Below are 27,595 nucleotides of genomic sequence, written 5' to 3'. Positions count from 1 at the left end.
GAGGGATATGGAATCCTCAGAGACCTGGGGCTTTCACCTTCCTTAGAATTAAGTTTCCAGGAGAGTCCTGAAATTTGAAATTCCTTGAGCCTCCAGTGACAAGCTGAAATAAATTGGGACTCCTAAGAGCAGTCTGGATTCAAGCATTCTGTTTCTGGGTTGCTCCTTCCCCAACTCCCTCCTCGGCAGGTAGGAAAAAGTAAAACCCACCTCTCTGGGGTAAAGGATTTAAGAATGGGAGTTTTTGCTTTAATTTTTTAAATTAAATCTCTGGGCTTTAATTTACATGGTTCTCTCACTTTATTTTGTTTTGCTATAACTACTATGTTTTTTGGCTTCTCTTCCTTTGTGGGGTGAAGTTTGAGCTTTACAAAGGAAAAGGAAGTATGAGACTTTTTTCTAATTTTTGGTCATTAGTGTATAACCTTGCAAATATCACTTGACTTCCTGTTCCTTACTTTCTTAATCTATAAAAGGGCAAGTCAATATCTGTTCCCTTTCACTTGTAGAACACTATCAATTGTTTTATATTCTTTGATCTCAACAGAAAAAGTTCCTCTAATAAATGCTATTTAATCATTAGAATGCTTTATTAGTTTTCAAATATTTAAAAGTGAAATATAAAAATATTTATGCCATTCTTACCTGGATTCCCTGTGTTTGTATTTCATGACACTTTAAGATTTTGTGGATGGCAGAATAACTCTCAGATAATATATATATTTTTTAAGATTTATTTATTTCTCCCCACCCCCTTGTTGTTTGCACTTGCTGTGTCCATTCGTTGTGTGCTTGTCTTCCGTTTTAGGAGGCCCCAGGAACTGAACTCAGGATCTCCCATGTAGGAGGGAGGTTCCTAATTGCTTGAGGCTCCTCCACTCCCTCTTAGGTAATATCTTGAATTTTGAGGTTTCATATTCTAAATTTGACTTGAGCAAAACATACCCCATATTCATTCACATGAAATTAAATTAGCTTCAGTTTTTGTGAATAAGTTACATATCTTTAATTTTCACAAGAAAAAAGTTTGTTGCTTAATGGCTTTCTTTTCCATATCATTTCTCAATCTTCTTCCATTGCCCTTCAAAGGAGGAATTACAAGCACTCAAAGGAGGAATAAAAAACACTCAATGGATAATATAGGGGCATATTGCAGATTGCCTGACCCACTTCATTAAATATACATCTAAAAAATATGCTCCATCCCTGCGCCCCAACCTGACCGTGTCTGTTAAGTTCCAATGTAGAGAACAGGATGGATTTTATGAGAAGGGACATCTCATTTAAGATGCCACACTTCTGAGTTGGTCCTCAAGGATCTTCATGTAGACACTAATATCATCCACACGTCCATCTGCTTGCACTAGCTGCCCAAAAGGTAGAAGTACCTGAAAATTGTAGCAACCTCCTTAGTACCTCACCCGACTACAGGTCTAGTAAATGGGGATAGGATTCAGGAAAACAGAGGAACAAATCAGAGGAACCTGGAAGGCCTTGCTGTCTATTGGAAAAGCATAAGTTCTCTGAATCCTGTCTCAGGCTCTCACTACTTTTGAGAATTTGAGCAAATCACTTTATTTCTCTGAACCTTGATTTCCTGTTGAGGAAATGAGGAATAACTCTTATTTTACAAAGTTGTTATGTGAGTTAAATTACATTGATATGAAAAGGTTAGCTATAAAAATTTCCATCTTCAAATCAAATATCAGATTAGTAGAGGGAGTATTGCCATTGATTCTATTACCTAAGCTGAATATTGACTCATACTTATTAAAATTACTAAAACAACAGGATTTGTATAATACTTCCTGGCCTACAATGTACATTCCCAAGAGGAATGCTTTCATGTATGCATATTCCGATATTAGGCCTGGGTATTTTTTGCCAATTCAGATATTAAGTCTGGGCATTTTGGGGAATCTTTGATTAAAAAATATTAAGCAGCTCTGGACCTGTGTTTTAGCAAACTGACATTAATTATTATTATTTTTAAAGATTTATTTTATTTATTTCTCTCCCCTTCCCCTCGCCCCTCGTTGTCTGCTCTCTTGTGTCCATTCACTGTGTATTCTTCTGTGTCCACTTGCATTCTCGGTGGCACCGGGACTCTGTGTCTCTTTTCGTTGTGTCATCTTTTGTGTCAGTTGTGTGTGTGGGGCCACTCCTGGGTGGGCTGTGCTTTTTGTGTGGGGCGGCTCTCCTTGCGGGGCACACTCCTTGCACGTGGGGCTCCCCTACGCGGGGGGGGGGGGGCATCCTTGAGGGGCACAGCACTTGTTGTGTGCAGCAGCACTGTGCATGGGCCAGCTTACCACATGGGCCAGGAGGCTCTAGGTTTGAACCCTTGACCTCCTATATGGTAGGTGGGCGCTCTATCTGTTGAGCCACATCCATTTCCCTGACATTAATTATTTAACACATCTACATTGAGCACAAAGTATGTGCTAGTGCAGCAGTTCTCAAACTTTTGGTCTCAACGCTCCTTTACTGCTTAAAAATTACTGAAGAGGGAGCAGATATGGCTCAAATGGTTGGGCACATGCTTCCCACATGGCAGGTCCCAGGTTTGGTCCCATTGCCTTCTAAAAACAAACAAACAAACAAACAAACAAGCAAACAAACAGAAAACCAACTTAGGCGAGCCAATGTGGCTCAGTTGTTAAGCACCAGCATCCCACATACAAGGATCCAGTTTCAATTCCCAGCCCCAGTACCTTAAAAAAAAAGAAAAAAATTATTGAAAACTCCAAAGAGGATTAATGTGGATTACACCTATTGATATTTACCGTAATAGAAATTAAAAGAAAGTTTAAACATATTAATTCATTAAAAATAAACCTATTACATGTTAACATAGATGAAAAAAATAACTATACCTTCAAAACCAAAAAAAAAATCAATTTTAAGAGTAGTGTTTTACATTTTTGCAATGTAACTTAATGTCTTCAATGTCTGCCTTAGTAGAAGACAGCAGGATTATTTCATATATTTTGCATTTGATCTGTTGCAATTACACTTCCTATAGCCCCTAGGGTACCCCATTCCACACTTTAAACACTCTGCTAAGACACAACTCTGATGTACACAGACATTTAAACAGCAGGTAGAAGTGGGTCCGGGAAGGTAAACTGAAAATGGCAGAGATCTAGGAGGAAAACCAGTAAAGTGAGGTTTTGCAATTCAAGGGATGTGAATGCAGGAGGCAACGGACATTAGCATTAAATGCTACAGAAAAGTCAAGTAAAATAAGGAAAAGGGTCCACTGGGTTGAACAAAGAGGTTGTGGGTGACCTATTTCAGAACTTCAGTACAGTGGTAGAGGCAGAATCCAGAAGTTTATAAAATAAATAACTCATTAAGTTCTTGGGAATGTAGGAGGAGGAGGCAGAATTCAGAGAAGAGACATGAAGAGATGGAATACAGCGAAAAGATAGAATAGAAAAAGCAGCTCACACAGGGAGGGCACCTGATGCATTGTGACAGGTAAAAGAATAGGTGTGGATGCAGTTAGCTTATGAATGTGGAGGCAGGAAGTAGCTGGAGTTCCTCTGATAGCTTCTAATTTTCTTTGCTGAAAATAAGCAAGTTTGAAAACAATGGAAAAAATCTAAAGTGGCTCTTGGGGAGAAATTGGAAAGAGAACTGAAGAAACAAGGATTGCTTGGCAAAGTTGAAGTCCCACTTGAGGACAGACACTGTAAATATGGAGTAGAAACAATCTATATGGTCTGCCCAGAATTTTTTTTTTTTTTTAAAGATTTAGTTCTTGCCACCCCCTCATTGTTTGCACTTGCTGTGTCTGTTCACCTTGTTTCTTTAGGAGGAATTGGGAACCAAACCTGGGACTTCTGATATGGGGGGTGGGGGGGAGGTGCCTAATCACTTGAGCCACCTCTGTTCCTTGCTTTGTTGTGTCTCTTGTTGTGTCACCTTGTTGCGTCAGCTTCCCATGCCTGCCTATCGTGTCAGCTCAACTGTCTTGCTGTCCCCTTTAGGAGGCACTGGGAACCTCTGCTACCTGCTTTGTTGTGTGTCTCATTGTTTTCCTTCTTATATCTCTTACTGCATCAGCTTGCTGTGCCTGCCCATCATGCCAGCTCTCTGTCTTCTTTAGGAGGCACTGGGAACCAAACCAGGGACCTCCAATGTGGTAGGCAGGAGCTCAATCCCTTGAGCCACATCTTCTTCCCAGTTCTCTTTTCTTTTTTTAAAGATTTATTTTATTTATCTCTCCCCACCCCCTCATTGTTTGCACTTGCTTCATTTGTCTGTCGTTTCTTTATGAGGCACCAGAAACGGAACTTGAGACCTCTGATGTGGGAGGGAGGTACCTAATTGCTTGAAGCACCTCATTCCCTGCTTTGTTGTGTTTCTTGTTGTTTTTCCTCGTATCCCTTTTTGCGTCATCTTGTCATGTCAGCTCGCAGTGCACCAGCCCATCTTCTTTAGGAGACACTGTAACCTCTGCTCTATACTTTGTTGCTTATCATTATGTTTTTTCTACCTTTGTCTCTTCTTACATTATCTTGTTGTGTCAGCTTATTGTCTTCTTTAGGAGGCACTGGGAACCGAGTAATAGCCCTCCCATGTGGTAGGCAGGAGCTTGAGCCACATCTGTTTCCTCCAGTTTTCCTTTCTAAACCTGGTTTTTTCCCCCCTATTTTTAAGTTTTTTTTTTTATAAACCTGTTTCTGAATCAGAATGTTAAGGTCAAGGCTATCTTATATTATTATAAAATATTATATATCCCCAGACACTGCAAGAGATTAAAAAAAAAAACAACAAAAAACAATTTTCTCTCTCTCACATACATTATATAGCACTGATGATTATGTTTCCTTATGGAGAAAATTCCATAGGATATTATCATCTCATTACCTAAAACCCTCCATGTAATTTTCAGTGGAAAATGGTAAGGCTCTTATTGTGTGGGGTGGAATTTGTAAGAAAGCAAGAACAAACCTCAGATAAGGAACTTACTGATATTATTTATATTGAGAATTTATCAATTTTCAGAGTACAAAATAGTGAGTCACCTTCTTAATATCCATTAAGACAACCTCCTCAAAGAAATACATTAATAGAGATAGGAGGAAACTATTTTCTTCTTTAGAAAGGATTAGATTACATTTAACAGTAATATTTGGGATAATTTTATACTTTAAAATGATCCCTATATAGGTAACATTTATTTAGCATTTACTCTTCATAATAACATACAATATATTAGTTCATTATCTCTCAGAAAAAGTATTATTCCCATTTATCAATGAGAAAACTGAGGCACAGAAAGGTTAAGCAAATTGTTATTGGTCACATGGCTAAAAATGGTGACTCTGGCATTTGAATCCAAGTAGTTTGACTCCAGGTATCGTACTTTTATCCTCTGCTACACAGCCTTTTGGAAAATAGTAATTTAATGAAATTCCCCAAAGTAAAATGTTCATGTGTAATTTCTGTTTGGGCAAAGTTGTAACAGATTTTACAAGTAATTCAGTAAAAATGTAGACTTATGAAAAGCAGTTATCAAGAAACAAAATAAGTTCTTTCCTTAGACAAAATTTCCTTCATTAAAAAAATTATGTGGAAATATTTCAAGTATTCAGAAGTGTATAGAACTATTTGTAACTAGCATTGGAAGAAACTATAGCATTCATGTGGAGAAAGTGGCCATGGTAGTTGCTGAGGGCAGGGATAGGGAGAGATGTGATGTGGGTGCATTTTCAGGACTTGGTGTTGTCCTAAATGATACTGCAGGGACAGATGCTGGACATTATATATCCTGCCATAACCCACAGAATGGACTGGGGGAGAGTGTAAACTACAATGTGAACTATAATCCATGCGGTGCAGCAGTGCTACAAGATGTATTCACCAAATGCAACGGATGTGCTGCAATGATGAAGGAGGTTGTTGATGTGGGAGGAGTGGAGGTGGGGTGGGGTGTGGGGTATATGGGAACCTCTTATATTTTGTAATGTAACATATTTTGTGATCTATGTATCTTCAAAAAAATACAATAAAAAATGAAAAAAAAACAAAAAAAGAAAATAATTATAGTTGAATACTTCATATAGCTTGAACAAATTTTAATGTCTTGCCACATTTTCTGCAGATTATTTTTGGTAGAAAATAAAATATTATAGCTACAAATTAACCCGCATTACATTTCCCTCCCTTCCTCTCCTAGCAAAATCACTATTCTGAATTTGGTATCTATCACTTTATTACAGTATTTTACACTTTGTCCTCGTGTTATTTTTGAAATTTTTAATTTATGGCATACCATATACACCTTTCTCAAGTTTTTTTTTTGGCTCAAAATTATGTTAATGAACTATATTCAAATTAATACATGTTGTTTTAGTTCATTAATGTCCACTGTTTAGTATTCCATGTATGACAATTTGCCCAGTAATGCAATTTCTTTATCCATCCTCCTGTTGGTGGACATTTGGATTGTTTTGCTATTATAAGCAATGCTGTTATGAAATTCTTCTGTGGTCTCATAATTTTGTTTATATTTATATTAATTATGTAATATACAAATATATAAATATGCAGTTCTACAAAACGAGAATACACGTGTGCAAACCAAACACGAAGAGAGTCATCAGTTTCAAAAATGGTACAAAAGACCATGGGTTGTTGCAATCAACGTCAGGCTACTTTCGCTAGGAAATATTTGGGGATGGCTCCAATGACAGAGAGTACTACAGTACGGGGTTACACAATTTCAGCCCTTCATTTCTTTTAAACAGTTATTACCCAATAGTACCATAAGTGTCCATTCCATTTCGTCAACTAGAGAGTGAGCTCCAAGAGAACAGCACCAGGCACCAACGTGAACCAACACGAGCGTGACCGTGGCGAGTCCGCAGTGGATGCTGCAGCAACCGACCTTTTGGCTGCGCCAGGACACCAGAAAGTGACAGCGCGAGGAAAGTGGAGGGACACCCAGAGCCTTATCTCGCTTTCCACCCGGAAAGTCAATGGAAGTGAGGAAACCGGAATGGAAGGGGGTATGAACACCTGTCTCGAAGTGCTTCTTCACTTTCTCGCACAAAGCCTCCAGGTCGGCAGCTAGAAGATGAGGCGTGGACACCGCCCCCGCCGGACAGTTTCCAGGACTGGCTCTTCCAGTGGCGCCTGTTCGCCTTACTCCAAAATCTGACGTGAAACTGCGCGGGGTGGCACTGGCGGCGGCCATTTTTAATTCGGGCAAAACCCCACCCTCACGTCCCACCGACCACTCCCTCACAGTAGCCCCTGGATTTTCACCGACCCACGTAAAGCAGTTAACATTAAAGGCAATGTCGAAGAAACACGCAATGAGGCCCGCCACTCTGTGACCCCGCTGATGCCAAATCCGGCCAATTTAAACATGGCGGTTAGGCCCGAGCAGCAAAACGGCGCCGAGGCCGATGAAGTCATACCCGAAATGGAGAGAAACGGCGGGGCAGGCAAGGGAATAATCTCGCGAGATCGAAGCTAGCCTCTGCTCGGCCCGGAAGCCTCGTCTGAGGAGGCGGGTGGGGGGGCAGAGGAGGGAGCGGGAGTCAGGCGAGAGTCAGTGGAGGAGTCCGCCTATTCTCGCGTGCGTAAGCGGGTGAGCGACGCCGGGCGGCTACGCCGCGGAATCGGCGTAGGCGGCTTTGGAGAATCGGCGGGCTACGCTGCGCCTGAGCTGTCGCGGAGGGGGAGGGGATGTCGGTCAGTGCGAGATCCGCTCCTGCTGAGGAGAGGAGCGTCAACAGCAGCACCATGGGTGAGTCTCAGCTCTGGGCCGCCGGGGCTCGGGGCCGGTGGCTCCGGACGTTGGGGCCTTGTGCGGCCGTGAGACCGGGCAGCGGGAACGCCCTGAGGCGAGGCCGGGGGCAGCGGCGAGGGGAGGTCGGGGTGGGGGCGACAGTGGGCCCGGGGCGCGGCGGCGGCGGGCCTAGGGGGAGGGGAGGCGGCGGCGGTGACAGTTTGAATTGAATGTGAGGGGAGCCGTGGCGGCGGCATTTCCTGTGTCGCGGCGGGCGGGCCGCGGGAGCGGGGAGACTGGAGCGGCGGCCTCCGCGGTCGCGGCGGGGCAGCCCGCGGCGGGTCGCCTGTGCCCAGCCCTTGCCTTCCTCTGCCGCCCTGCCCCTCAGCCTCCTCCGGGGCCCGCCGGCGGCCGCAGCACCCTCTGCGGAAGTCCCCTGGTGGGGAGTGGGCCCGGCGAGGAGGGTGGGGATGTGTGTGCGCGCTCGGCCCCGGGAGGGCGGCGGCGGGGAGGGAGGAAGAAGGATGCACCGGGCGGAGGCTGGAGTGGAGGCGGCTGCTGCAGCGGCTGCGGTAGCGCCAGCCTCGTACTCGATTCCCCCTCCCGGCCTCTCGGGGGCTCGGCCCCGGCGGCGGGTGGGCGGCGGGCGAGCCTTTAGGACGGCGATCCTGACTTCGCTTAGGGAAAGGGAACGTCTGGGAAGAGCGCCCCCCGGAGGAGGGGGAAGGGGCGGGAAGGGTCCCTGGAAAAGAGAGGGAGTGGAGATACGGACTGGTAAAAGTCAAAGGAAATTATTTTTTGAAAATAATTTAGTATGGTCAGTTATTCTCTCAAGAAGCCCTTTCATTTCCTTTCCGCCCCCACGTATTGGAAAAAAGAACAAGGCCATTTCATTCACATTTTCCACTCCTGAGTTCCATTTCATACTGTGTGTATAGTATGAAACGAGCAACTGAGATTTTTCTCAGATTTCCATTTGCTACGTTACTTTTTGAGAGTACATTGTTTCAAATCAGGGCTTTTATAATATGTAGGGAAAGAATTTGTGACGTCCAGGTGTTTACTTGATTACTGAAATAAAAACTTATTTTTGCGAATTTTTTGTTATACTTTCAGAATTCTTTTTTTTTTTTTTTGCTGTTATTGATGAAATGGAACGATATCTCCCTGAGTTCCCTTGAAAATATAAATGAACAGATAATCTAAATGAAAAGCATTTCACTTGTTTTATATTAATGTTCATGCAAGTGATGTGTTCACCCAGTTTCCCCCCCTCAAAGTTTATATGCAAGTTGGGGAGGAATCTCTTGTTAGGTAATAAGTGTACAGGTATGGATGGAATTTATGGAATCCTGATAGACTGAAGGATGGTGCCTTAGCATGATGTAAGCAGTTACTGAGCTGGATCCCTTATCCTCCCAATAGCAAGGAAAGATGCAAGGGGGGAGGGCAGGAAACCCTTTCTTTCAACTCTACCCAGCTGTTCAGTGAGTGGGGCTGGAGGAAACAGGGTTGAGTGGCGCTTTGAAAGAAATGTGGAAGCTACGTAGATGGTTTGCATGGTAGTACTGTGTCACTGATGGGACAGTATGAGGTAGCCAGGTCCTTTAACTGCATGTATTAGAAATATCACATGTGTTCTTAGGCTTAGGCTTTTGTGTTATGTTAAAGTAGACTTTAATTTATAGAAAAAATATTGTATCTAAGTTTAGTTTAAGAAATTTTGGTTTGTGTTTAAGATACATACATAACTTCAGGGAAGGTAGTATTGTCAAGAGACTTTTTTCAAAAGTTTTCATAAAAGTGGTTGTTTGGTTTTGCATATTTTCCTGTAATAATCTTAAATCTTTGCCAGAACTTCTGAGCTGGTCTGGGACAAGAGGTTAGGCTATTGCAGCAGCAGCAGCAGCAACAGCAACAACAACAACAGCAACAACAAAACTTTGATGGGGAAGGGGAGTTAGATCTGTGGTTTTTAAGGTCTTAGTAACAGTTGTGATCAGATGAAGGGAACAGTCAGAATGAAGATAGTGGTAGAACAAGTTGATTTCACACTTCCGATATATGATGGTATACATATAGATTATAGACTGTGTGTTTTAGTTTCCTGGCTGCTAAAATTGAGTACCATACAATTGTTTGGCTTAACAGGAGTTTATTGGCTTATGGTTTCAGAGGCAAAAAGGCTGGCTTCCTCCCTAGGTTCTTATCTAATGGCCATAATGGCCAGCAGTCATTGGATTCCTTGGCTTTCTTGTCACATGGCAGTGCATGTGATGGTGTCTTCTTTCTCTTCTGTGTTCTGTTACTTCCACCTTCTTGCTTCTTCTGTGTCCAGTTTGTTTTACTTATAAGGACTTCAGCCATGTTGGATTAAGGGCCACCCTCATTCAGTTAGGGTATGACTCAACTAATAACATGTTTTTTGTTTTATTTTGGAGGTACTGGGGAGCGAATCTGGGACCTTGTACATGTGAAGCAGGCACTCAACCACTGAGCTACACCCAGTCCCTAATAACGTCTTCAAAGTCCTGTATACAGATGGGTTCACACCCACAGGACCAGGGGTTGGGACCTAAACGTGCTTTTTTGGAGGCATGACTCATTCCCCAACAACTGTATTTTGGAAATGGCCAGTAGAGTATTGTTACCTGACTAAATTGCTGGCTGAGAACCATATTTCACATTTTGAGCTAATAAGCTGTCTTCAATTTTGGATTAGAAATGGAAAAAATTTTAACTTTAGCAGTAAATGCATTTACTGAGTTTTGAGGCAAACTTTTTATATATTTCTTTTTCTGTACTAAGTTTGGACAGTAAATGATGTAAGAGTTATTGTACAATGGAAAGTGATGTAGAAAAAGTATTTTTGAGGAGTAGAATTTTAAGGTAGTATGATTATGAATTTGACTTGCCAGATGAATGCATGTTAAATGTAGACTGTTGGACTGAAGAGCAGTGTTTTGCAGACTGCAGGCTGCAACTCATTAGGGGGCCTTGAAATCAAGAAAATCGTAGTACATTGACTTGGTATAAGTATTTTTTGCTCTTGAATTTTTGCCACTATTGTGTACTGGGCTAAGATGTTAATTTTACTTTTTGTTAAGGATCCTGTCAAAGAAGTTTGAAAAACATGCGGGGAATGCATATATGGATATGGGTAAAGTCTAAGGCCTTTAGAACTTAGGGATCTTAGGGATAAGGTTGGAGGTCTTGGTGTGAGAAGGGAAGACTTTTAAGGCTATTAACTGCATGTGGGTTTTCTTATTCTGTATTTATTTATTTGAGGTTTCTGTACTCCTTGTAACCAGTGTGGTAAGAGAGATCTGGGGTATTCCTGCTTGGGAGGAGGCCATCCCCAAAGCCAAGGTAAAAACCAGGGTGGGTCTCAGAAAAAGTTGCAGTGGCTGCTCTAGTCATTTAGGAGAAATGCTCTTTTATTTGTTTTTGCCTTCTCTTGTCCTTTTGCTTCATCAGAATTCTAGAGAGCTAGGTTTAGTGCATGGGCCTAGGTAAAGGGGCTACAGAAGCAGCTTGGCTTGCTTTCAGTGTTGAAGGCCTTAGGCTAGACACAAAAAGTCCTTGGTAACTAGTACCTGGTGCAGTCCAGCTCTTAATGGTAATAGAAATGTACTGTAAAATGATTTAAAACATGGACTTTGGTCTCAGACAGGCATGGGTACAAATCCTGACTATCTACTTACTAGCTTTATCGATCAGTATGGGATAGGGCAGTGCTTTTCAAACTGATGAAGGAATCTTTTTTGAAATTTCCAACCCATTGTGCACTGATACTATTGTAAAATACAATATAACTACTGCAAAAATTAAAATGAAAAATGAAGAAATAAAGACAAAATATAAGCCTCATTTTTTATTATTAGATCCAGTAGACATAAAATTGCTATAAAATTTCCATTTTTGTGCTTTCAGTTTCTATACTTCTCTGATATAAACCCATTAACAGTTCACAGACTGGCTTACTGGTCCACAGACCACACTTTGAATAGTCCGTGTTCAATAGCCCTAAAAATCTCAATGAGGGTGGCTAAAGATAAAGTCTTGTCTGTCTTGATTAGGTTTTTACTTTATTCTTTAGGCCAATGCTTCTTAAAATTTGCCTTCAAAGTACCTATAAAGCAGGGGAGAGTTAGTAAGTACCCTGTGGGTTGGGGTTGGAGGTATATCCTGAAACTACTCCTGTTTATATTTTTTTGAAGTTTTTTTTTTTTGTAGTCTTAGGCATTCATGTAATGTTTGCATTTTATTTCATATTTGCCTTATATAAAACATAAAAATGATCCTCCTCCTTAGGCATTTGTAATCTTAGGCATTCATGTGATGTTTGCATTTTATTTCATATTTATTTGCTTTATATAAAACATAAAAATGATCCTCCTCCTTCCCCATCAATTATAAATTGACTCTCCTTTAGGCCTAACTTGTTAGTTCTGTTGTTTTTATTTACTTCTAGGGCCACTATTGAGTGCTTTCGGCAGCTTGAGAAGCATGGTTTCTCAATCTTGCAACTATTGACATTTGGGATTTTATAATTTTTTTGTTGTAAGGGGCTGTCCTATGCATTTTAGAAGTGAAAGAAATGGCTGTGAGATATTAGGGCAAATGTTGGATATCTTAACTATCTGGTTGGAGCGAATGGATGAATGGTACCATTTCTGAAACAGGAAGTTTAAAACATGAATTTGAGAGTTCTGGAGAACATACTAGGGTGGAATAATAGAGCCATCTAGGATGGTAAATAGCCATATTTAAGATTATTGTAAATGCATTAATTTGTACTTTGAAATTTTACATTTAGCAGGTGAATCTGCCATATTGAGCAAAAACTGTAGATTGAGCAGTAAATTTGTCTGTTCTGTTTTAAAGACTTGATATTTGGGATTTAGTGAGCAGAGTTGAAGGAAGTTGGAATGTTTGTTCCACACCATCACCTTGTAAAACTTCCACATCCTTCTGAGTTAGACCTAGGTCATGGATTTCTTGAGTAGTACTAAAATGTTTGTTTATTTAAAATTTCTGCTGGTACATATCAAAGCAGTAACTGTTTCGGACATAGGGTTATTCTACAGTTTCTTAGCATGAATGACACTTTGTATCTTTATTCAAATTGCCTGTTCAAATTGTAGTAGAGTTCTTTTTGAGGAAGGTCTTGACATATATTGTCAAGCAGTTTTAAATACTGTAAATGTTTTGAGTAAGACCATTGTGTAAGAGGAGGCAAAATCCTTATAGTAATTTTATCTTAGTGTTTTCTGTTTATACTATTGTAAAAAAAAAATGAGTACCATTTTATTTGTTACACTTAACCTTGTATTGATCTATACAAGGAAAAATTTTCCAAAAACTAGTATACCAATTAGGCATCAACATTTTATGTCATTTTTAATTAAAAAGAAAACATTCAATATATATACATAGTTACTTTCATATGATTAATTTAAACAATGGACCAGAAGTAAAAAAAAAAAAAAAAACATTAAACTTTTAACCACTCCAGGTTAATTTGAGCTCTTTCTTAAATTGCATGTATTTTTTTCATGGTTGTAATTAGTGGTATATTAGTGGTTAGTGGTTCTTAACCTTCATCAGGCATTGGAAACACTTGCCACACTTAACACACATGACATGTGGGCTTGTTAATTCACTAGATGGGAGAGAAATTTGGTTTTAAATATTCTGGGTAATTCTGAAGAACAGCCAGGGTTGAGAACCTCTAATGTGTATTATATTTTGAGAGATAATATATGTAAAAGTACTTCGTTAGCTAATTTTACACTTAATTGTTCAATATTCAATGTAATTTTTGATGTACTAACATAGTTTCTTTTTTTTTTTAGTTTATTTATTTATTTATTTCTCTCCCTCCCCCCCAGTTGTCTGCTGTCCCTTTGCTATTTCTTGTCAGCGGCATGGGGAATCAGTGTCTCTTTTTGTTGCATCATCTTCCTGCGTCACCTTTCCATGTGTGGGGCGCCACTCCTGGGCAGGCTGCATTTTTTTTTGCCCTGGGCGGCTCTCCTTATGGGGCGCACTCCTTGTGTGGGGGGCTTCCCTATGCGGGGGACACCCCTGCGTGGCATGGCACTCCTTACACACATCAGCACTGCACGTGGGCCAGCTTGTCATACAGGTCAGGAGGCCCTGGGTTTGAACCCTGGACCTCCCATGTGGTAGGCAGCCCCTCTATCCGTTGAGCCAAAGCTGCTTCCCTACAGTTTCTTTTTAAATCTGTACATAGTGTGCAATGTTGACAGCATAATTGACCTAGCCATTTTATTTTTGGGGGGCATTTCAAAGTTTAAATATTTTAGAATTATAAAGAGAAGAGTATGTTCAGGGGTGGGGACTGGGTATATGGGAACCTAATTTTTTAATGTAACATTTTGTGTGTGCTATTTATCTTTAAAAAAAAGAGTCAATAAAAATATATTTTAAAAAAACAATATTCCCCTCCCTTGGTTATTTTTTTGGGTATTCATTTTAATTTTAATTTCTTACATGCTGAAGAGAGATGTTTGTTTATATGTAAACTGATTAGCTTTCCTACTTCTAGTAGAATATAATGAACTTGGTGACTTCATCATCATCATCAGGAATATTTGGTTTTGTGCTGTGGCAAATTATGTGAGGCTATTGACTGATAGAACATATATTTTAAGTAAACATAGCTTTTCTCATTTTTCTGCTGTCATGGATCTGTACACCTTCTGTCTTTGAAGTTCATGGTTATCTAGTTTGCTGTTAAAAGTCTTTGTGTTTTTAATTGCTCAGGTTTTTATTTCTTGTTTTATTTCTTGTAAGTCTGCTATCTGTTAAGTATTGAGCTGGATTTCCATTTCTGGTTCCAGGCTATATTCTATATAATTGGTGTCTTGGCCAAAAAAGAAATAAACTTAAGTAGGAATGTCTTCTGTACTGTGGATGTATAAAATAGTGTTAATGTGTAAATAGAAAAGAACTACCAAGACCAAAATATGTAGGTCATTGTGTGGTTTACAAAAATTGTAGATGCTCAGAGGAGAACTCTACATGTCGTAGTACTGTTCCCATGGCTGGAAATGGTGAATTGAGTAAGTAGTTAACACTTTAAGTTTGGAGAAATGTGAACTTAGCATGAAAAGGTGACATTAGTGATACTAGATAGAACTAGTTAGTTTCATATTGGGTTCTGTATTAGAATGTAAAGATTTAGGAAGCGGACTTGGCCCAATGGATAGGGCGTCCGTCTACCACATGGAAGGTCTGCGGTTCAAACCCCGGGCCTCCTTGACCCGTGTGGAGCTGGCCCATGTGCAGTGCTGATGTGCGCAAGGAGTGTCATGCCATGCAGGGGTGTCCCCCACGTAGGGGAGCCCCATGTGCAAGGAGTGCGTCCCGTAAGGAGAGCCGCCCCGTGCGAAAGACAGTGTAGCCTGCCCAGGAATGGTGCTGCACACACAGAGAACTGACAGAGCAAGATGACCCAACAAAAAGAAACACAGATTCCTGGTGCTGCTGATAAGGATAGAAGCAGTCACAGAAGAACACACAGCGAATGGAAACAGAGAGCAGACAACCGGATGGGGAGAGAGAAGTAAATAAAAAATCTTTAAAAAATAAAAGTAAAAATTTATCTTATACAGGATAATTAGTTACTTTAGGAGAGGATTAATTCAATGGTGAGACAAAAAAGAACTAGAGTGACCTAGCTGGCAAGTCAAAAACAAATACTTTGTGTTTGAACATGGAGCTGTATTGTTAAAAAGATAATTATGTAAACATAGCCCCCTTTATTTCTTTAATTTATTTTTAAGATTTATTTTTTTCCCCCTCCTGCCCCCCCTTGTCTCCTCCCTGTGTCTGTTTGCTGTGCCTTCTGTATCTGCTCATCTTCTCTTTAGGAGGCACTGGGAACTGATCCTGGGGGACCTTTTGGAGTGGGAGAGAGGTGCTCAATATCTTGCACCACAGCTCCCTGGTCTTCTGCGTCTCTTATTGTCTCTCTTCTTTGTCTCTCTTCTGTTGCGTCATCTTGCTGTGCCAGCTCTCCACATGGGCCAGCTTGCCACGCGGACCAGTGCTTCTGCACGAGCCAGCACTCCACTGGGGCCAGTTCACCATGGGGGCCGATTCTCAGCTCAGGTCAGCTCGCTGCATGGGCCAGCTTGCTGTCACCAGGAGGCCCTGGGAATGAAACCCTGGACCTCCCATATGGTAGACAGGAGCCCAATCGTTTGAGCCACATCCGCTTCCCTTATTTATTTTTTGAAAGTGAATTTTCTTTAACTTTTTTAAAATTTAGGAATACTTTCAAACTATAGAAAGTCAAATACCCTATTTTGCCACATTTGCTGTATCATCCTATCCATCCATCCATCTGTCCGTCCCTTTACTGAACACTTGAGTGTAGGTGATGTATACATCCTACTCCTTAAACACTTAGTACTGCCATGTGTATTTCCTGAGAACGAGGATAGCCACTTATGTAGCCATCTTACATGCAATTATCAAGTTCAAGAAATTTAGCATTGATATAAAGTTTATAGTCTATATTCCAATTTTTCAATGTCCCAGTAATGTCTCTTTGAACCTTTTCTTCTCCCTTGCTAGATTCTATCCAGGATTATGTATTGCTTTTAATTGCCATTGTCTCTTTAGTTCCTTCCTTTCCTTTCCTTCTCTTTCTCTCTCCCAATTTAATTATGGAAATACATGCATCGTCAACGTTTCTATCTCAGTCACTCCCAAGCATACCATTCGGTGGGATTAATCATATTTACAATATTGCTGTACCCTCATCACCTACCTTTGCTAAAACGTTTCCATCTCTCCAAACAAACTCTACACCTATTGTGTATTAACTCCCCATCACTCTTGCCTCCATCCCTGGCAAACTACTCTACTTTCAGTCTCTATGAGCTTGCATATTCTCTGGTATTTTCTTTGTAGTTACCATGGAGTTTAAATTTAACATCCTAAATCTGTAGCACTCTTATTTGCTTTGATAGTATATATAAGCTATGAACCTATACCCCGCAATCCCCTACTCTAGTCTCGTCACAGATGACATGATTATACATAAAACATCATTAATGCATGATTTGATTGTACAATTCTGATTTATCATTACATTTTATGCATTTGCCTTTTAGATCCTGTAGTAAGTAAAATGTGGCATTACCAACCAAAAATAGTTTCTTTGTGTCCCAGGCACTGCACTCTTTGTACTACACCCAGCATTCCTTTGCTCCAGGCAGTCATGATTTGACTGTTCTCCTATAGCATTCTTGTGGGAGAGCTTTCTGTGCTGTCTTTTACATACAGGGCAAGTTGTGGGATAGTGAGCTGGCTACATGTATCTTGGTTCATTCCTTCACGCAGATTGTGCACACATGCATGAGGTGGTGAGGGGTAGAGGAGAGGCCAACCATGAGATCTTATGTCCTTTGAGAAGGTTTTTCTGGATTTAGTGCTTGCCCTGTATCTGCAAGCTTTTAATTGTTTTTTGGAGCTTTGAGAAAGATGTTTCTGCTAGTTGATTTTTTTTTTTAAGATTTGTTTTTATTTATTTCTCTCCCTTTCCCCCCCTATCTCCCCCCCCCCCCCCACAGTTGTCTGTTCTCTGTGCCTATTTGCTGCGTGTTCTTCTTTGTCCACTTCTGTTGTTGTCAGTGGCACGGGAATCCGTGTCTCTTTTAGTTGCATCATCTTGCTGTGCCAATTCTCCATGGGTTGTGGTGCAATTCCTGGGCAGGCTGAACTTTCTTTCGCGCTGGGTGGCTCCTTACGGGGCGTACTCTTTGAGCGTGGGGCTCCCCTACTTGGGGGACACCCCTGCGTGGCACGGCACTCCTTGCGTGCATCAGCACTGTGCATGGGCCAGCTCCACACGGGTCAAGGAGGCCCAGGGTTTGAACTGCGGACCTCCCATGTGATAGACGGATGCCCTATCCATTGGGCCAAGTCCGCTTCCCTCTGCCAGTTTTTGCTGGTTGTTCAGAGTTTCTCTAGTGATATGGAACCCTAAAGCATCTCACTCCATCATCTTGATTGGGGGTGAGGGGCCTTATTATTTTGCTTATTTAAATTTTGGTGTAATTTTAGATTCACTGCAAAGTAGCAGCTCCTTTCTTTTTGAAAATCCAAAAATTTGGTCAACATAGAGGAAATGCAGAAATAATGCTCCAACATTCAAATACAGCACTGTATGAGATAAATGCACCATCAACATTAGTAGTGGCTGGGAGTAAGGGAAATGTCAAGGGAATAAGGGAGTTTGATGCCTGCCTGATGGAGATGTTTTTGTTTTTTGGGGAGGGCATAGTCCATAGACTTTATTCAGAATACACCAGTTTTACATGCATACACATCTAGTACTAGAGCCATTGCTTTTTTTTTTTTTTTCTTTTTACTTTAGAAACTGTAAAGGTTTATAAACATAAAACATCATTAATGCATAATTTACAGAAGCACCATTCAGAAAGTACAGAGTTCCCATATATACCCTTCCCTCAGTTTTCCCTATTATTAACATTTTGCATTCATGTACTTTTGTTACAGTTGGTGAAACAATATAATTATGATTATACTATTAACTATATTTCATAGTTTATATTATGGGTCACTCTTGGCATTGCACAGTTCTGTGGATTTTTAATTTTTTTTTATATTTGTATCCTGGTAACATATATACAACCTAAAATTTCCCATTTTATCCACTTCCAGATATATAATTCAGTGGTGTTAATTACATTAGCAATTTTGTGTCTTCTTCATCACCTTCCATTACTGAAACTTTCCCATCATCCCAGATAGGAACTCTGTACCAATTAAGCATTAGCTCCCTACTCCTTTCCCCAACCCCAACCCCTGGTATTTTAATTTCTGGACTCTGTATTTGCATATTCTGATTATTTCACAAAGTTGAAATCATACAATGTTTTCCACATGTTAAACTTTTTATTTGTTGTTCTTTCCTTTCTTACACTTCTGGTCATCCTCTGGAACCTTTTTTCTTCTGCTTGACTTTTTTTTTTTTAATTGCTGTTTTTTTGAATATACATAGATCACACAAAATGGTACATTAAAAAATGTGAGATTCCCATTTACCCCACCCCCCACAGCCCCCTACTCCTCCCACATCAACAACTTCTTTCATTGGTGTGGTACATTCATTGCATTTGATAAATACATTTTGGAGCACTGCTATACAGCATGGATTATAGTTTACATTGTAGTTTATACTCTCTCCCAGGATATTCATTGGGTTATGGCAGGATATATAATGACCTGCATCTGTCCCTGCAGTATCATTCAGGACAACTCCAAGTCCCGAAAATCCCCATATCACACCTCTTCTTCCCTCGCCATGCCCTCAGCAACTCCCGTGGCCACTGCTTCCACATCAGTGACACAGTTTCTTCCATTGCTGGAGTCACAATAATTGTATAGTAGAATACCAGTAAATCCACTCTAATCTGTATTTTATAACTCCCATCTTGGGGACCCTGGAGTGGTGATGTCCAGTCCATCTTTAAATTGAGAGGGAGCTTAGATCCCACATGGCTGATTGATGGGATTTATCTGCTTGCAGTTGTAGACTCTTTTGGTTCCTTGGTGTGGTGGTTGACCATTCTCACCTCTTTGTTAGCTGACCTGGGTAAGTGCAATGAACTGGAAAGGAGGTGTTGCAGCTCTTGAGGCTCAGGGCCCAGCTGGCACATGGACAGTCCGGAGATTCAAGTCTCCTGGGCATACACCCCCCAGCGCCAACCACAGGTTAGTAAAAGTGACAGAAGAGGCATGTGTAGAGAAGTCACATCTGAATCCAACTCCATCACACATGCACAAATTCCACAATAGGGCCCACTGGCAAAGGCACTGAACTCCAGAGCCATTTGCCATGACCATAGGACCTGGGTGTCTCTGTAGCCCTCAGGAGCACCACTATCTGGAGTTTACTTTGGCTTTCTCTGAAATTCTGCTGAGGTGTGTAAATGAGACCTCCCGACTCACTTTGAAGTCTCTTAGCCATATAAACTGATTTGCCTTTACCATTTCCCCCTTTTATTCAAGGTCTTTTTTTAAAGATTTATTTTATTTATTTCTCTCCCCTTCCCCCCCCCCCCAGCTGTCTGTTCTCTTTGTCCATTTGCTGCGTGTAGTTCTTTGTCCGCTTCTGTTGTAGTCAGCGGCACAGGAATCTGTATCTCTTTAGTTGCGTCATCTTGCTTGCTGCGTCAGTTCTCCATGTGTGGCGCCATTCCTGGGCAGGATGAACTTTGTTTTGCGCTGGGCGGCTCTCCTTACGGGGCGCACTCCTTGTGTGTGGGGCTCCCCTACGCGAGGAACACCCCTGCATGGCACGGCACTCCTTGCACGCATCAGCACTGCGCGGAGGCCAGCTCCATATGGGTCAAGGAGGCCCAGTGCTTGAACCGCGGACCTCCCATGTGGTAGACAGTTGCCCCATCCATTGGGCCAAGTCCGCTTCCCTCAAGGTCTTTTTCTAGTTACATCACCAGCCAGTGCCATTGATTTTTAATTGAAGAATGAGTATTCTAAGCATAGCTGTTAGCTGGAGGACTCCATTCGAACAGATTAGAAAACAGCCAAGATGAAGAGAGGACATCATTGGTTATATTATTGCTACCAGTCTCTTCATTTAATTAATCTATGTGAGGTTATTATATTTAAAACACCACTTTTGTAAAGTGATTGGCCTGTGGCAAAACTTGAGTTATCTTGTCATTATTTATAGTTTAGGCTCCTAGGATTCTTGTTAAAAATATCATTTCCTGGGCCCCACCAGCATGATTCTAATTCCCTACTTCTAGGCTGGGGTCCAGGAATCTGCTTTACAAAAGCTCTGTAGGTTCTTCTGATTCAGCCAGGTTTGAGAACCAGTTATCTAGAAGGCTAGAGGCTTTAATAGTAGCTATTATCTGTTGCACAACTACTGTACTCGTATTTATTGTACTTAGTATGTGGAAAGTGCCAAATCCTTTATATTATTTCATTTAAACTTGAACCTCATGAAGAAAAGTGTTATTCCAATGTTAATGTTCAGGATGGTTGAGTAACTTACCACCAGAGCATAGCACTAAGTGATATAACATATATTGAAACTCACCTCTAGCTGAATGTTCTTTCATTAAAAACTTAGGTGGTCATTTAAGGCTCTCCTTTTTTTGCCTTTGCCTCTTAGATCAAATCATGTTAAGTTTTCTTGCCTCTGTTCTTTTGCTGTTCTTATTTATTTTGAAGCCCCATCTGAGGAATGTGCCCAGATCAAAACAACCCATCCTGGCCAACTTTTCCACCATCTAAGTCCTTGATGATACTTTGTTTATTTCAGACTTCGAAGTCTATTTCTTTAGCAGGTAACAGCATAGGTGCACTCACAAATTTTTTTTTATTTTAAGATTTATTTTATTTATTTAACTCTTCCCCTTCCCCTCGTTGTTTTGTGCTCACTGTCTGCTCTCTGTTCGTCTTCTTTTTAGGAGGCACTGGGAACTGAATCTGGGACCTCCCATGTGGGAGGGAGATGCCCAATCACTGGAGTCTCTCTGCTCCCTGCTTGTTATGTGTCTCAATGTGTTTCCTTGTTGTCTCTCTTCATTGTGTCATCTTGCTGCATCAGCTTACCATGCCAGCCCAGCGTCAGCTTTCTGTTTTGCTCGTCTTCTTTAGGAGGCACCGGGAACTGAACGCAGGACCTCCCGTGTGGTAGGCAGGCATACAACTGCTTGAGCCACATATTAAGCTTCCCTTAATTTTTAAAAATGTATTATCTTCCAAACAGACTTCAAAATGCCTTGGTTTTCATTGTTTCAGTTATTGTTTTATGTTTAATATTACCAGTATTGTTGGTGGCATAGTATTGCAATGGGTAGCATGCTTTTTTGAGCCGCCACTGATCTCTAGCTTTATTGTATATAGTATTATCTTAGTAGAATATTGCATTTATATTGAAATAAGAGTTTAATGAGAAGCAGACATAGCCCAATGGATAGGGCGTCTGCCTACCACATGGGAGGTCCACAGTTGAAACCCTGGGCCTCTTTGACCCGTGTGGAGCTGGCACATGCACAGTGCTGATGTGCACAAGGAGTGCTGTGCCACGCAGGGGTGTCCCCCGCATAGGGGAGCCCCATGCGCAAGGAGTGCACCCCGTAAGGAGAGCCGTCCAGTGTGAAAGAAAGTGCAGCCTACCCAGGAATGATGCCACACACATGGAGAGCTGACACAGCAAGATGACGCAACAAAAAGAAACACAGATTCCTGGTGCCGCTGATAAGGATAGAAGTGGCCACAGAAGAACACACAGTGAATGGACACAGAGAGCAGACAATGGGGGCAGGGGAAGGAAGGGAAGAAAAATAAATAAATAAATCTTTAAAAAAAAAGTTTTAAGACCTTGATTGTAGAAAAAGCTTGAATTTTTAGTTTTGAAATAACAAATTTTTATTGTTTAGTAGTAGTTCACAGGACTGGCTTTTCAAGTCTTTGGTTGAAGTATAAATTTATAATCATACAGGAAAATTTATCATTTGTCAGGAATTTGAATAGAAGTATAATTTAGTTTGATTACACAGCTTTCTAAAAGTACTTCCTTAGGAGCCTAATTTCTCTTTTCGTATTTGGTGTTGCACTTTAGGGAAGCTGTAGAAATTTTTGAAAGAACGGATAACAATTAGTACTTTTTTTTTTTTTTGCTATTTAATTAGTACTTTTAAAATATTTATATTTCTTTTTACTGAAGGAGGTGAGCAATGCTAAACCCATTATTAGTCTAACATTTTATGGGTCATGGGGTTTGATTTTCTGACAAGAAATGGTTTCAGTGGCTTTAAGAAGCTAGTTTGAGGGAAGTGGACTTGGCCCAATGGATAGGGCGTCCGCCTTCCACTTGGGAGGTCCGCAGTTCAAACCCCGGACCTCCTTGACCTGTGTGGAGCTGGCCCATGCACAGTGCTGATGCGCGCAAGGAGTGCCCTGCCACGCAGGGGTGTCCCCCACATAGGGGAGCCCCATGCGCAAGGAGTGTTCCCCGTAAGGAGAGCCGCCCAGTGTGAAAGAAAGTACATTCTGCCCAAGAATGGTGCCGCACACATGGAGAGCTGACACAACAAGATGACGCAACGAAAAGAAACACAGATTCCCGGTACCACTGATAAGGATAGAAGCGGTCACAGAAGAACACGCAGCGAATGGACACAGACAACAGACAACACACATCAGCACTGTGCATGGGCCAGCTCCACATGGGTTAAGGAGGCCCGGGGTTTGAACCGCGGATCTCCCATTTGGTAGACGAACGCCCTAACCACTGGGCCAAGTCGTCCGCCCCAAAAATAAATCTTTAAAAAGAAAAAAAAACTAGTTTGAGAGATACACTACATACCTGAAATAACTGATAATTCTTGATAAAATTGCTATGTTTTCAGTATGCTACAGCAAAATACAGACTGCATGCATAGAGAGAGCACAGGGTGTAGTAGTGAGTGATTAAAATGGAATAAAATTAATCCTTTAAAATTTGAGTGTGTTCTTATTTCGTAAGCTGTCATCAGGAACCAAATATCTTGTGATCTTAAAATTATATAGATCAGAATAGGACTATCTACTGTTTTGTTTTGTAGAAGTCTGTTAATGCAGCCTAAAGTTAGATTGCCTTTTTGGGCAACTTTATTTTCTTATTGACTTATGAAATGTACTTTCATCTGGAATGTCTAAGTCTTCTTATGTATCTACTATTGCTTTTTCCTCCTTATTGAACACGTTCTTTGAAATTAGATGAACCTGTTCATTGAGTAGGTAAAATGTGTCCCACCCACCCCCTTCTTGATTCTGCAGACCCCTCCCCCCCTTTTTTTTTTGAGGTACTGGCGATGGGGGATTGAACCCAGGACCTCGTTATGTTGGAAGCCACATGAACCACTGAGCCATATTGGCTCCCCTGCATTGGTTTTTTCACTTGTTTTGCTTGTTGTTTTTGTTTTTTTCAGGGGCCACCAGGGACCTCCAATGTAGGAGGTTGGGCGCTCAACCGCTTGAGCCACATCTGCTTCCGCATTTTTTTTGTATGTGAGAAGCAGGCACTGAACCACTGCCCAGTCCCATTTTTTATAGTCATAACCTAAGCTGGAGCTTTGTCATTCAGATTCTAGTTTGGGGCTGGAGGAAACGACACGATTTGTATCCATATACAATTCCTACATATTTCCATATTAAATTTCATTTGCAATGAGGATGACAAATTATTTCATTTTTCTGGAGCAAATGCTTCTACTGAGTTATGTGTTAAGTGTTTGCTTAACTTTAAAGAACCTACCAAATTGTTTCCCAAAGTAGTTGAACGATTTTACATTCTTACCTGCAGTGTATGAGAACTTGTTGCTTCACATCCTCACCAACATTTGGAATGATTGCTCTTTTTTAGTCATTCTAGTATTCTTGTCTTTGTCTCATGATTTTAAATTGCATTTTCCTAATGACTAATTATGTTGAAAATCTTTTCATGTGCTTCTCTGCCATCCATGCTGCTTCTTTGGCAAAAATTTCCTTTGAAATCTTTTGTCTCTTTTTAAATTGGGTAATTTGCTTTGTTTTTGAGTAGTATGAGTTTTTTTGTATTTTAGATTTTAGTTCTTTGCTGGTCCTTTCATGCTCATACTTTCTTGTCCTTGCTTCTTCAAATATTTCTTGTTTTCTGTGAATCCTAGAACATAATTTGCTGACAGGGGAATTCATTGCTGATGCAACAAGACGACGCAACAAAAAAAGAAACACAGATTCCCGTGCCGCTGACAACAGAAGCGGACAAAGAAGACGACGCGGCAAATACAGAACAGACAACTGGGGCGGGGGGGAGGTGGGGAGGAAGGGGAGAGAAATAAATAAATAAATCTTAAAAAAAAATAAGTATGGAGAGATACCTTTAGACTACATAAAAACTTTTTTTTTTTTTTTTTTTTTGGGCATATAAAACCATTTATTGGTGGTAGAACTTCAGTAACCTGGACAAAGATATAGCAACATTGGAACAAAATTCGACTCCCTTGACATTCACAAGCTCAAGAAAATTGAGGCCTGGGTAATAGGCAGAGAGTGGAAGCCTAACGTTCAACACAACCACAACACGAGCCACTCCTCACAAAAAGACGTAAGAACTCTAAACCAGGAGGTTGCTCCCTCATGGCGTCTCACCAAAAATTGGGAGGCAGAAGTTTGGTTAAGGCCTGAAAGTCCTTCCCAGTCTTGATTTTAATGCCACTCTAAGGCATCTGTCATCAAAGAAAGTCTGAACGTGTTTCAACATCTCATGGTGAAGGCAGCATGGCAGGTGTCACCTTCCATATCTAGCGGGAAATGATCCTAGATGGCTGAGTGGGAATGGAAAGAGCTGTATCTTCCAGACGGCCGCGGTGCCTGCACTTAGAAAATGCCATTTGACTTGCAAACTGGACATGGAAGTTGTTGAAGGAGAAGAAATGGTGCCGCTGTGATGTTATTCCTTTTTCACGCAGTCTATTTTCCTGCCCGTAACCACACTTTAATCACGTGGGCAATGATTGAGAGTCAAATTTTGCACCATAAAGCAGGGTCACAGCAGTAATGGAAAAAAGTATCTACACTTGTAAAATATGGAAAATGCAACATGAAATTTGTGTGTTAGAGAGAGAGAGAGGGAATATTAACACAAAGAATCCTAAAAGAAAAAATAAAACGTCTGCTTTTTATCAGCAAACATATTAAAGCAAGGGGCAGCAGTGGTGGCTGAGGTAGGTGAAGTTTCCTAGCATTAAAAAAATCCTACATCCAGACACTTTGATGAACCAAAGCTCTGAGGAACTTTTACGAAATATTCATTGTACTATGTCTATGAAACCCACATGGTATTAGAACCTCGACAGCTTCAGAATCTCAGTTGTTTTGATGTTCCAGCATCATCTAAGGAATATTCCTGTGTAAGACTTCCATTTCCAGTTCCCACATGCATTCATGGATGGGATTATCAGATAGGTCTGTCATCTTTATAGCCCGAAGGCACGGCTCGGGGTTGCTCGGCCTGAATCACACCCATGACCATCACATACTTTCCTGGCTCGAGGCAGGGCCGCCCACTCCGCACCTGCTCCAGGCCGTGCACCAAGAAGAGCCTGCTCGGGTCCCGCAGCCTCTCCCCGTGGCCGCCCGCTGCCAGCACTGTGCCCTGCATCCACATGGCCGCCAGTTCCAGCCGCCCGCGCCAGCCACCGCGCACCCGGGCCGCCCTCCACATCGCGCCGCAGCTTCTCCGCCAGCACCTTGAGCAGGGGCGACCGTGGCAGCTTCACGGCCACCAAGCCGCCGGCGCAGAGCACACAAAAATCCTTATCATATTTTTACTAATTTTTTTTCTTTCTTTTTTTTCTTCACCCACTAATTTCAGTATCTATCAATGATTCTTTCCGGCAACCATTTTACTCTGCTGTTTGTCTTATGAATGATTTTCTATCATTCCTTTTACATTTTCTAATTGGAATCTTATTCTAATTAGAGAAGAAGAATGGATCCTTCTCCATTTATTTACTCAATAATTTATTGATATTAGTATGTGTATTAGTCAGCCAAAGGGGTGCTGATGCAACATACCAGAAATTGGTTGGCTTTTATAAAGGGTATTTTTTAAAGGGTATTTACTTGGGGCAGGAACTTACAGATAACCAGGCCATAAAGCGTAAGTTCCTTCCCTCACCAAAGTCTATTTTCACATGTTGGAGCAAGATGGCTGCCGACGTCTGCGGGTTCAGACTTCCTGGATTCTTCTCTTCTAGGGTCTTGCTTCTCTCTGGGTTGAGGGTTCCTCTCTTCCTAGGGCTTACTTCTCTTTCCTCTGTGTGCTTACTTCCTGGGGCTCCAGCTTAAGGCTTCAGCATCAAACTCCAACATCAAAACTCCAACATCAGGAAACAGTTGTGGCTCAACTGATAGAGTGTCTGCCTACCATATGAAGGACCCAGGGTTCAGTACCCAGGGCCTCCTTGACCTGTGTGGAGCTGGCCCATGTGCAGTGCTGCTGCATGCAAGGAGTGCCGTGCCACGCAGGGGTGTCCCCCTTGTAGGGGTGCCCCACACACAAGGAGTGTGCCCTGCAAGGACAGCCGCCCATGCGAAAAAAGTGCAGCCCTCCCGAGAATTGCGCTGCCCATAGGGAGAGTTGACGCAATAAGATGATGGAACAAAAAAGCAACACAGTTTCCTGGTGCCTCGTGACAAGAATGCAAGTGGACACAGAAGAACACACAGCAGATGGACACAGAGAGCAAGACAGTGGGGGGGGGGGGGGGGGGTGGGGAAGGGGAGAGAAATAAATAAAATAAATCTTTAAAAAAAAACAAAAAAACTCCAACATCAAAAACCCTCATCTCTGTCCTTTTCCATTTTTTTTTTTTTTTAAATCTGTGAGTCCCCACTTACCAAGGGGTGGGGTCCCAATGCCCTAATGACGTGGCCCAGTCAAAGCCCTCATCATAACTTAATCATGCCCAGGTACAGACCAGATTACAAACATAATCCAGTATCTATTTTTGGAATTCATAACCATACCGAATTGCTACAGTATGGAACATGAACATTAATTTTGTCATTGTTTTGTTGCTTAAATTGTCCTGGATTTGATCATTGAGAGCTCTTTCAAGTTGGTTCCTGTTCATCCTTTCATCTCTTATCACTTTTTTTTAATGATACTTACGTCACACAAAATGTTACATTAAAAAATATAAATTCCTATGTACCACACTCCCCATACCCCCCACTCCTCCCACATCAATATTTTCATTAGTATGGTACATTCAT

At 41.4% G+C, this 27,595-nt stretch overlaps 1 protein-coding gene across 3 annotated transcripts in view; it reads left to right on the top strand.

Moving 5' to 3' along the window:
* The first annotated feature begins 7,536 nt into the window (after window positions 1-7,536).
* Window positions 7,537-27,595, top strand: part of SEPTIN7 (septin 7) — a 141,409-nt gene continuing 121,350 nt past the window's right edge. Inside the window, exon 1 of one of the 3 annotated variants that reach the window (XM_071215090.1) lies at window positions 7,537-7,768. Coding sequence is in view for 1 of the 3 variants with exons in the window: in XM_058296779.2 (XP_058152762.1) it covers window positions 7,708-7,768 (61 nt within the window). In the remaining 2 variants the exon portion in view is untranslated. Of the gene's footprint in view, window positions 7,871-27,595 lie in introns of all 3 variants that reach the window. The other 2 variants (XM_058296779.2, XM_071215091.1) reach the window with 2 other exon arrangements.

This window comes from Dasypus novemcinctus, chromosome 5 (genome assembly GCF_030445035.2).
Source record: "Dasypus novemcinctus isolate mDasNov1 chromosome 5, mDasNov1.1.hap2, whole genome shotgun sequence".
Taxonomy (NCBI): Eukaryota; Metazoa; Chordata; class Mammalia; order Cingulata; family Dasypodidae; genus Dasypus; species Dasypus novemcinctus.
This window is presented reverse-complemented; position numbering and strand designations above follow the sequence as displayed.